General features: G+C 36.8%; 1 protein-coding gene across 1 annotated transcript; it reads left to right on the top strand.

Moving 5' to 3' along the window:
* Nucleotides 1–383: 383 nt before the first annotated feature.
* Nucleotides 384–8,339, top strand: rx1 (retinal homeobox gene 1; the record flags this gene model as incomplete). Its single annotated transcript, XM_079245642.1, has 3 exons — nucleotides 384–690; nucleotides 3,165–3,418; nucleotides 7,860–8,339. The coding sequence occupies 3 exons, from the start codon at nucleotides 384–386 to the stop codon at nucleotides 8,337–8,339; spliced, it is 1,041 nt and encodes a 346-aa protein (XP_079101768.1).
* Between the last annotated feature and the right edge of the window lie 3,972 nt (nucleotides 8,340–12,311).

The following is a 12,311-nucleotide window of genomic DNA, read 5'->3' on the forward strand; positions in this document are numbered from 1 at the left end:
CAGATAATCTTAAAATCTGATGAGCCAAAAAGTTAATACGATATGCAACTAATCGTCCCTTATTTTATCCCCAACACACGAACTAATTATATCTTCAGCAATCTTTATATTCTCAGATTTAATCATTGAAAATTAACAGACTTATTTTGTTATAAGTTTTGTTTAGTTTTTTTTTTTTTTACGTTAATTTGAGATTTTTCTTTAGATTTATGACAGATTCATATTCATAATGATAAATAAAGAAATTATCATTTTGTAATGTTAAATATTGTTTTGTTTTGTTTTTTAAATCAAACATAAACAGGTGATCTCTGATCTACTGCAGTCTATTGCTCATACTTTTCCCTTCTGTCTGCAGACCAGGGTGATTCCCAAATGCTCGAATGCATTTATCACTTGATACCATGAACATGGTGGACGACAGCTGCATCTCACCCAGCAACTTCCACGAAATGGGTAAAGGTGGGGGTGCCGCAATGGGGGGCCGTGTCCACAGCATCGATGTCATCCTTGGTTTCAGTAAAGACCAGGATCCTTTGCTAAGTCCTTCTGGGGCCCTGGGGCCCCACAAAGTGAACATAGATAACTTGGCAGAACATTGCAAGCAACAAGAACCCTCATCACACTCGTCCTACAGTGTACACCTTTCCTCTGTGAGGAACAGCAGCTCCGAGCAGCAGCAGTACCACAGTGAGTTCATCTCCGTATCTCCGTGCAGTAAAAGCACTTTGTTAGGTCTTCATCAAATTTTAGGATGATGTCTTAAAATTTTAAGGAGAGGAAAAGTTTAATAACTGAAGATTTTAAGACATTGTTTTATTTTTCTGTCAACATAAAAGTAATCAAATAAATTACTCTTAAACTGTGCATTTCAATGCCAGCTATTTAATAGATGTAACAAACATTTTTGTTTCAGCAAGAACGGTTAAAACAAACAAAATATCTCAAAAGATCCCACGAAGGAGTATCCACAAGACATTAGGCTACAACGGATATACCGACACTAAATGCAAAATGTTAAAGTTTAACTACAGAAACCAGAGCACAATGAATACAGTCATATTCTTGTGTGTGAATAGGACTATATTGTCATTCTCACTGGTAAAATTATCATTCAATTATAGCTTTTACCGTTTCGCTTTCACACCAACAAAAAATTCAGAGAAAATTATTTCACTGTATTTTTAGGTTTGTTTTGGACAAGAATAGACAGAATAAATGTTTTTTAGCAAATGTTTGGGATGTTAATATGAAGAAGTTATAAAACACACTTAGTTTGGGTTATACATACCCAAACCAGTTGGTAGAGATGGCAGGTTTATTTTGACAAATTTTTAAAGACATTCATTAGTCACTGCAAATTTACCCAAATGATAGACCAGGACTTTAAAGGGCTGAAGGTGGAAAAACAACAGCTAAGTAGGAACTTTTCTTTTCATGAGGGTATTCTATTAAATAATTTACTCTTATTTTATCTATTAAAAAACAAACAAAAAAAAAACCACCACCACAAATGCAGACTCAGAGTCAGTGTTGTAGATTTGCGAGAGAGTAGAACCTGTTGCATTGACTAGACAGCGCAGACTGAAAAATAAATTGGACGACAAGATGGTGCAGGGGGTTTATATCCCCAAGACCAATCCCATCCCCTTGTGGAATTCCCCCTAATCTGCTCTTCTGTGCAGATTAGATTGTACTGTGGTTTATTCTGGTGTGATTGTTATCATTCAGTCTCAGGATCAAATTTGCAACATTTAATCTGAAGCTATTTTCAGGATCAGGCAGGTGGTTGGTGATTTTGTGACTGAAACAAAATTAAATGTTATCTCTTTGACGTGGAGATGGATCTGTTCCCTCCATGGGAGTGTTTCACATTCACTCATGTTAAATTAAAATACATCAGCAACAATCGTATATATTCTCTATGAAGTAAGTCCAGCTTCTACAGAAGGAGCTGCTGGTCAGTGTTCAGTGTCATTGGGCCCCTTTTCTTTGGCCAGAGCAGCTGCCCTGGCTGATAAAAAAATAAAAACTTTGAGGAGGCTTCAGACCAGTGGCTGTGAAGGGCTGACAGGCCAGGAACTGGTCACTGAACCAGACCTGACCTCTGCCTTTGTTAGTGCCTGGCCTTTGTCATAGTTGCTTAATGAGAAGAGGATAAATCAGCCCCCCAAATCTGGTTTTCTTTTTGTGACTGCCCCTGTTTACCAGTGTGAAAACGGCTTTTTTTTTAAAAACTCCATGAATACATCATTAACAGAAGCAGACTGGCATAAAGATTGGTACAGTCAGTTCGGCTGATGGTCTGAAATCATGTTTTTATGTCTGCTCAGTATGTATTGACTAAAGAGGTACAAAAAAATTGAAAGATCATTCTTGATTTAGCTAATAGTTTAAATAAATCTGCCACATTAAATGTTTTCACATAACACTCACTGTGACCAAGAGATCATCAATTCAGTCAGCAGCTTATCCTAGCTATGGGAAGTTTTAGTTCTTTGATATGAAAAGTTACTGTGTTCCTGTTACGCAAAGTAAACTAGCTAGCAAATACCTCTAGGATACGTTAAAGACTCAATCATTTCTTCTTGGAGCTGGGACAGGTAGTTATTATCTGCATAATTATATGCTGTTATAATGGAGTTCATGCTGGTCATCAACAAGCACGATTACATTTGGCTTGCTAGCTTTGTTAGCGTTTGTCTTCACTGTGGAATAAAGGAAATTTAATCTTTAGAATTCTGGTTAATTCAGATTTGTTTTTATACTCTAACTTTAATGACAGTCATATACTATGAGAATAACTGTGCCACAGTGGACACGACCAAATCAAGTACATCTCAGTCCATATAGTTAAACATCTTTTAAGGACAGTTTAAAGATGAAGACTGGAAACAACTTTTCTAAATCCTATTAGGAATGTTTTTGAGCTTCACTGAGGTTCATGGAATTGCTTGCTTCAGTGACCTACAGTAGTCTATTGTTGCAGGTGTCAGCCTAATGTGTGCTCTGCTGGAAAGTAGGTGTTTTCCTCGTTGCTTTCTGTAGCTTTCTGAATCGTAGCTAAAACAAATGTCTTTATCTGTGACCTCTGATTAAAAAAAAAAAAAAAGCTGAATAAAAAGCAAATATGTGTTGATTATTTTTTCTCCCATTCCAAGCAGACACAGGCTTGTACGGAAACAAGAGTGATGAAGAGCTGTGTGAGCTGAGGAAGAGTGTAGACAGTGATGAAGGCAAGTCTCCAGAGTCATGCAAGGATGATCAGCCCAAAAAGAAACACAGGCGCAACCGCACCACCTTCACCACCTACCAGCTGCACGAGCTGGAGCGGGCGTTTGAGAAGTCCCACTACCCAGATGTGTACAGTCGAGAAGAGCTGGCCATGAAGGTGAACCTCCCTGAAGTCCGAGTCCAGGTGAGATCATTTGCAACAGCTTTATTCTGCATTATGCTATATAAGAAATGAAGGCTCAAGCAGTAACCATCAGACCCTGTAGGATGCTTTAAGATGGCTTTCTGAAACCAGAGAAGAAAATGCACATGTAGCTGTTTATTGCAAACATTGTTGAGTGGATTATCTGCTTACATTTCAAGCATTCTGTCATGCAACACCTGCCAGTACAATATCTGGAGCTCACACACAAAACTCTCTTTAAATACTCCTAAAAGTGTAATAAAAACTGACCTGAAGGAAAGCTGCTACAACAATTTTATGACTGTAAGAGAAATTTGTTGACTGTGGTTTGTAAGTCCCTCAACCCTTTTTTACTTCTGTGCAAGTTTTATTTTCTACAAATTGAAACGTTCTTTGCTAAAAGAAATCTTGTATCTAAATAGGATATTTCCAGCTGAATAGAGAACATTTTCAATGAATGAACAAACTAATTAAATAACTGGGATTTTCGAGAATTTGGCACATTTTGATTTAGATTTGATAGTTTTTAGATTAAAAAGTAAAATCACCTAAATACAAATACAGAAAACAACCTGTTACACTGTATTTTATATTGTATTTCACAATATAATATTACTTCTTGTCCTTCCACTTCAGAAATCATTTCTGAGTAAAGTTCCAAAAACAATTTACTACGTAAACTAGTACTCGTAATGGTTAGCACTTGGTACTCTTTCAAATCCAAACCAAACTGTTTATAAGCCTCTTTTGGACCACAGGAAGTTTTTTCATTTATCCATGATTTTACAAAATCTTGTTTCACCTCTACTGACATAGCAAGGTTTAAAAACTTTGTCTCACCTTCAAATTTCTTTTCTTTTCTGAAGAGCTCTGATTAGTGGATCATTCCTTATTTTCACAAGAATACTGATGTGAACTGATATTGTAAACATCAGCTTCTTTAGATCTCTGATAACAGAATGATTTTTCACAGCAGCAGCATGCACAGGCAGTGCATGCAGGCAGCACTTAAACAGATCAGAACTTTACGCACAGGGCTAAAGTGGCAGGACAGCACGTTCCCACATTGTAGTAAAGTAATTTCATTGCTGATATTTTAAGTGTAATGCGTTACTTTATTTTGTTACCCAGAAACGTAACAACATTTTACCCCCAACACTGTAGAACACATGAAAACACATTCAGTAAAAGCAAAAGAAACTGAAATAAGATTATAAGAAGCTGAACGTAGCTGACAGGGGTCCAACCAACATACCAACAAACTGGATCAGCCATATGATGTTTGGAGTTTGAAGTGAAAATGTAAACCACCCAAATTACCAGGAAGTATTTTACCCTGGTAAATTAATTCCAGGTAATAAATTTACTGAAAATGTTGGTGGAAAAAGCCCCATATAGCCTGAACTTGCTGACCAGGTTTGTCCCTCCCACCCCAGAGCCCCTGTGAGTTGCCCACCTCAAGCACCACTTCCTGTCTGAAAATACACTAAAAACAGGCTGTTTTTGTGTTTATATTTTTGTGTGATATATTTTTTTTTATTTTGCTCCGCAAACTATATTTTAATTTTTGTTAAGTTTATTTTAACAGTTGAATTTTTATTTCACTAGTTAAAATTTTCTTTTTAACTAACCTCCAAACATCCAACAGACAAAACCTTCACTGACAATTAGGACAGTCAATATCAGGATGATACGAATTATTTACATGTAAAATAGTCTAGCATTTTTACAACAAAAATCTCTTCATTGAAATGACGATCTTATCCCTATCACCTCAGATAACCTAAAACCTTAAACTGATTTGTTCTCACATCAAGCCAAGCTCTGGATCCTTTGCCAGACACTTGGCAGCACTCAGGTGAGCAGATTAAACTAAGTAACTTGTAAGCCTGTTGAATTATTCCCAATGTTAAGAGATACCCAGCCAAACCTAGAAAAATATCAGGACAGTAGTTCGAGACGATTGTGGATCTGAACAGGAGCTTTCCAGCTACGCAGAGAAACTTTTAAAAGAATTTGTGAAAATTAAAGTACATGAAGGTTGTTGGACTTTCCATCAGAGCTGAGAACAAAAAACCAAAGCAAAACAAAACAACCATTTATTTGACTTTGTTAAAAATGAAAAAGCTAAAAGTGAAATATTTGGTATATTTCCTTTTTATTATTAAAATGAAACAAAGAAAGATTAGAATATAGGTTTTTATAGTTTACAAAACAAAAAATAAAATCCCTGAAATAGAATCACGAAAAACAGCTTGTTTTATTGTTTTTTTAGATAGTATTTTACCTTGTAATTTTACTTCTTGTCATCTCACTTCAGAGACACAACTCTGTAGAAATGACTTTAGTCCACAGGTTGTGTGGTTAATTTATGTTTTGGTCATTGGATTTTTCATTTAGAGGTCCATATTAAAAACCAAAAATGGTCTATTTATCTGATTTTTGTTTTAAAATAATAAAAACCATAATGGAAATACAAATCATTTTTTCTTTTTACTCTTAAAACTGATAAGAAAAAAAGCTTGATTTTGGTTTTTAACTTTGCACAACACACAATAAAATCAAAGTATTTACTTACTGTTAGGACAATCAACTTTACAATAATCATTATCTTTTTCAAAGACAAAATATTGACTTGTAAAATAGCCTGGCATTTTTACAGCAAAAGTCTCTTAATTGAAATGACTATCTTAACCCTATCACCTCAAAATAACCTAAAGCCTTAAACTGATTTGCTCCCATATCAAGCCAAGCTCTGGGCCCTTTGCCAGATACTCGGGAACACTCGGGTGAGCAGATTATACTAAGTAACTAGTAAGCCTGTTGGATTGTTCCGAGTGTTAAGAGATAACAAGCCAACCTAAACAGCTATCACGACTGTAGTACGAAGAGGAAAAACAAGATAAAGTGGCCTCAGTAACCCAAAGTGGGATGTAGTACAAGTATTAAATATCTGGCTTCCTGAAGATGTCCTATGAGTTATCGTGTGTATATGGATGGATGGATGGATGGATGGATGAATAGATAGATAGATAGATAGATAGATAGATAGATAGATAGATAGATAGATAGATAGATAGATAGATAGATAGATAGATAGATAGATAGATAGATAGATAGTAAAAACATCTAAACTATGAAGAAACACATTTGGAATCATGTAGCAAACAAAAAAGTGTTAAATAAACCAGAATATGCTTTATATTTTAAACTCTTCAAAGTAGTCAGCCTTTGCTTCGATGACTGCTTTGCACACTCTTGGTATTCTCTCACTCAGTTTTATGAGGTAGTCACCTGTGGTTTCCCAACAATCTTAAAGGAGTTCCCAGAGCTGCTGAGCACTTGTTAGCTGCTCTGCCTTTATTCTGTGGTCCAACTCATCCCAAACCATCTTAACTGGGTTTAGTTCAGGTGATTGTGGAGGCCAGGTCATCTGATGAAGCGTTCCATCTCTCCCTGTCTTGGTACGGTAAAACGTACATAGCCCAGAGCTGTGTTTGGGATCATAATCCTGTTGAAAAACAGATGATGGTACCAGATAGGATGGCATGTAGCTGCAGAACACTGTGCTAGCCATGCTGGTGAAGTGTGTCTTGGATGTTGAATAAATCACCATGCTTCATTGTGGCAACTACACATGTAGAAACCATCTGTTCATCTTTTCTGCCTCTCAAAAAGACATGGCAAGTGGAACCAAATATCTGAAATTTTGACTCATCAGACCAGAGGACAGATACCCAGAGGTCTAATGTCCATTCCTTCTTTGACTTGACCCAAATAAGTTTCTTGTTCTTGTTGAGAAGTGGCTTCTCTGTAGCAGCACACTGAAGGTCTGACTCATGCAATTTTCTCTGAACAGCAGATGTCAAGATGAATCATTTTTTAATTTTGTGAAGCATAGGCGCTGATCGGATTTGCTGTTAGTTTGTGGGTTTTTATTTTATTAACTTATTCTCTGCAACAAGGTAAACTCTTGGTCTTGATTTCTTAGGAAGGTCTAAGTTTCAACATAGTGTTTGATAAGTTTTGCTGCTACACTTAAGGATACCATCAAAGTTCTTGAAATTTTCCAGACAGACTGACCTGCATCACTTAAAGAAATGATGAACATCTGTTTCTCTTGACTTCATTGAGTGATTCTTGCCATAATTTGGATGGCAAGAGGTCATATATATATATATATATATATATATATATATATATATATATATATATATATATATATATATATATATATATATATATATATATATATATATATATATAAAGGTGTGGGAAGAAGTATATATGAAATATTTGTGTTTTTTCTGTAGTGTTTTCTGTGTGAGGTTTTTATTATACAAAATACAAATTATTCTTCTTAAGAATTATACATTCCCCATGAGTCTTATGTATCTCCTCAAGCATTTCAGGTCTTGTTTATGTTTAATTTTTCTTTCAGGTTTGGTTTCAGAATCGCAGAGCTAAATGGCGTCGACAAGAAAAATTGGATGCAAGCACCATGAAGCTCCATGATTCCCCCATGCTTTCCTTTAGTCGTCCACCCCCAGTTCACACTAGCATGGGTCCAGTGACCAACTCTCTGCCCCTGGACCCATGGCTTCCCTCTCCTCTTTCCAGTGCAACACCTGTCCATAGTATCCCTGGTTTCATGGGTCCAACTCAAGGCCTCCAACCCAGTTATCCGAACCACAGCTTCCTTAATGCTGTGCCCCATGCCCATCCTCATCCTCATCCTCACTCTCAACCGCATCCAGCCATGGGTCAGGGGATGCAGAGTATGGCTCCTCCTCCTTATCAGTGCCCCACACCATACCCTGATAAGTACCCCCTGGAGGATGTGGACCAGCGCAGCTCAAGTATTGCAGCTCTTAGAATGAAAGCCAAGGAACACATCCAGTCCATGGACAAGAACTGGTAACCAACATGACAAACTTGGCAGTACATACTGGACAAATTTGATGCTGAAAAAATATCTTATGTTTCAAAAGACCTCTGCTGATGGAGCGGAAATGGATTTGGAACTGTGAAAGCAAAAGACTCTTAGTTTTTTTTCTTTTTTTCCGTTCATCTCAAGGGCATGAAAGTGCAGCCTGCTATGTATTTTCTGTTTTAAACTGCCAAGCATCAGATATCTATTCTGTTTCCAATTTGTAGGTATCAAATGTCACCTCAGGTGCTATAAACAAAACAGGCCCTACTGGTGACTGTTTACTGTTATCACAGCAAGTATATAAATCACGTAAGTCATAAGTTTATGACTTTTTAAAAATATAAAACAAAATCTTCTCTGCCATTTTAATTAAACTAAATGAATGCTGTCCATATACATGACTGTGTAAGTAGTTTTCAGTTCATTTCATCTTTAGTAGGATTTATATGGTATCGTTGCTGACTGATCTTTGAGCCCTTGGCTTAGACAGCCTGCTACAACTGGAGGAAGTGAAATACTGAGAGGTTAGGAGAATGTTTCCATGATAAAAGTGATCGACTGTAGCAAGGCTACAGACAGAGAAGTGCTAGTATTTTTTATAAACCATGGCCAAGAATATACCAAAAAGAAGCCTGCACATATAAAATCTTTTCTCTGGCTTGTGCTGAGATGCTTTAATGAAACAAGAGAGGGAAGAAACGGGCATAGTAACCAGCAGAGTAAGTCTTTTTGCTTGAGTGGTGTTTGGAGAAGAAAAACCTGTTGGCAACTCTGTTGAGTGCTGCATGTACGTGCAGGGCAGCAGAAAGAGCCCTGTGTCATGCATCACCCCACATAGTTTCGTCTTTGTTTGGCACAATTGATCCAAGTGTATCCCCTTTGTCTGAAACCGAAGGGGGAGAAACGGTCTCAGGCTGTACTAAATAGGCCATTTTGTTTTGGTTTTTTTTTTTCTTGATCAAAAGACAAGAAATATGGATTTAGCATGGTTATTATTGACATGGTCTTTTCACCATCTGTTGCAGAGCTGAGTGTTAATTACATTAAAAGTAAAGAAGATCAAGCTTAAAATCAATATACTTTATATGGGCAGGAAATAGATCAACTTTTGGCTATTAAATATTTGAGCTGTTTTGGTTTGATCATGCAACGTGAAGGGAGCAAGTCCCTCACTTCAAAGTGCAATTTTAGGATCCCTTTCAGTCTTTTGTATCTTTTTTTCATTTAAAAAAAAAGGAAACTCTTTGTCTTTATAATTTACTGTTGTCTAGTAGCAATAATTCAGTTAACTGTCATATCATAAAGCAGCAAGAAATGCTATGAGAGTCTTCTGTCCATTCTGGTGAATTGTGAAATTTTTACTGCTCAGAGGAGAATAATAGTGTTACAGACGCTGCTCATCGTCTTTCCTCAGTTAGATTCTCAGTATTGTTGGTTAGCCAATTTTTTAGACACAATACAAGAGCCGAGGGTTACCTTGCACATTATAAAGGTCGTTAGGACAAACATACATGTAATTTTGGACCAAGAATAAACCAAAGGTTAGACAATGGACAAAATTGCACAAGAACAACTTTAGGTTTGTTTGTTTTGTTTTTTTTAAAGTGAAAATTTTCAGCAAGTTGTTTTACATGTTCTAGTCATATCTGTTTTAGTGATGTTGTTTTGTTTCGTTCTTGTTTTTGCCTGGATCCTTGATGTTCACAATCTGAAAAGAATAAATATAGTTTGATAGAAACTTTCTCACTGCTTTCATGTTGACCCCTGCACTCATTCCCACACTGTGTTTTTGTCCTAAGACTAAAGAGCAATCCAAGATTACTACAGTATAATCGTTGTCATCTGACATACATGGGCAGACATTCTTTCTTTTTAGCTACCGCTTGTATTCCTCTTCTCCCTCTGTCATGTAAGAGCTCTTTCTTTCCTTTACCCCTCCCAGTGCTCTCTGCTGTTCCCAGTTTAGTGGCAGGGTGCCAGCCTGTTAGGAAGATGAGACTCCAATCAATCAGGGCTTCCCAGGGGGGCCTCTGACCACAGGGACCGGCTCCCCTAATTGCCCCCAGGCAGGCAGGCCTGTCGGCAGGCTGAGCCGCTGCAACACATGTTCACAGGGCGACCGGTGCCACTGTGCACACTGGCTTCCTCGGTGTGTAATTCACTTTCCTGGACAGATGGAGGCCTGAATAGACCTCTTTTTGATGACCATATGGTTCAGCCAGTGGGTGCAATAAAGCAATGTTTGTATGATTTTTGACATGTCATGAAGTGATTAGTGTTGTTTGTGTAATGTTTGTGTGTGGTTGGCTTGTAACTCTTAACCAGGTCACACAACACAGCATCGTATTTTTCTGAAGAAATATCAAACAGAAGATTTTGTTAAAGAACAATTAATTGTTGTGCATTTCTATTTTTTTTAAAAAAAGGAAAGAAATTCCATCGGTTGCATGACTACTACATACATATACCATACCATACATGACTACTACATATATATATATATATATATATATATATATATATATATATATATATATATATATATATATATATGCGAGTGCGTGTGTGTGTGTATTGAAACAAAAAGAATGATAACATATCCAGATGTATCTTCTCGGTAACACATTGTGTACTTCAATAGACACAGAAAAATAACAGTGATCTTGTCTGTTATACATACATGTCAGACTAATGGAGACCATCTTGATTTTTCAGAGAATTAGTTGCTAAAGTCATCAGTGATGCATTATTAAGTATGAATGTCGGTTCTGTTCTACAAATAGGATTTATATAAAAACATCTGGAAGTGAAATCTGTGTAATGTTGGAATTGACTGTTATTACAGTCAATAATATAATTTTAAAAAATGCAAAGATAAGGCAAAAGAGACCTGCAGCAGTTTAACTTTTTTTTTTAAATTATATTTCTAGTTTTTTGGGTGCATTATTGAGAACAAAATAGACATTGAATCGAAATAGTAAAAAATCATTTTGATAACAGAGCAAGATACTGAAAATAAAAGAGAAAAGTGATAGAAAAGAAAAATCAAAAACATTAAGAAAGAGATTAAGCCAAAGAAAAGTGTGAGAGTGTAGCGAAACAGAGAGAGGAACAGTGGAGAAGTGGAGAGAAGAGGGGAGAGCTGGTGGGATGGCTGCTCGTCAGAGTTAATGATGTAGAAAATCCCCCAATTAGAGCGTTTTCCTGTGTTGCAGGATGAGTTCAGAGCGGGGTCCTCTGACAGCCCAAGGATTAGTACTCGAGTTGGGCCGGGCTGAGCCGGGTCTGAACAGGCACTAACTAACTGTTGGACAGCTTTGCACTGTTTAGCTGAGGCTGGGTTGAAGCTGTAGTCACAGTCGGCCTGAGGTCGGCATGCATGGAGCCAGCGTGAGCGCTACAAAAGAAAGCATTGGAAAAAGAACAGCCATGAAGTAACATGAAATAGGATTTTTACCAACTATTTTGTGCACTGAACGTCCAGAAAAATGTACTTTTTTTTTATCTTAAAAAATGCAACCATTTTAAAATAAAGCTTTATTATGTCCTAGCATGTGGTTGGTACATCAAAATATTACTTATATTTAATCTGAGCTGGACACCGGGATTTTAAGGAAAATCAATCTTCTCCACATTTTTTTATGATGTTCAACAACAAATCTCAAGATGACAAAATGTTGTTGGCATTAAAATGCAGGAACACAGCCTTAAACCCCACCGCTGCCTGATAGTGGATGAAATAAAAAAAGTAATAAGTCAGTTTACACACACAAAAATGAATGCTTTTCTGAATAAACATTACTAATTAAGATATTTTGACTTTGACATCATTCATCTGCAAGTAATAAATGCAAAATGGCACATTTACCCAGCAATACATCAGAGGTATAGTAGAAACTTCACATGCAACCTTGAGCTTGAACAGACCCAAGATGTAGAGCAGTCATGTCTTTGACTTTT

Source organism: Telmatherina bonti, assembly GCF_933228915.1.
Source record: "Telmatherina bonti genome assembly, chromosome: 8".
In the NCBI taxonomy this organism is placed as follows: domain Eukaryota; kingdom Metazoa; phylum Chordata; class Actinopteri; order Atheriniformes; family Telmatherinidae; genus Telmatherina; species Telmatherina bonti.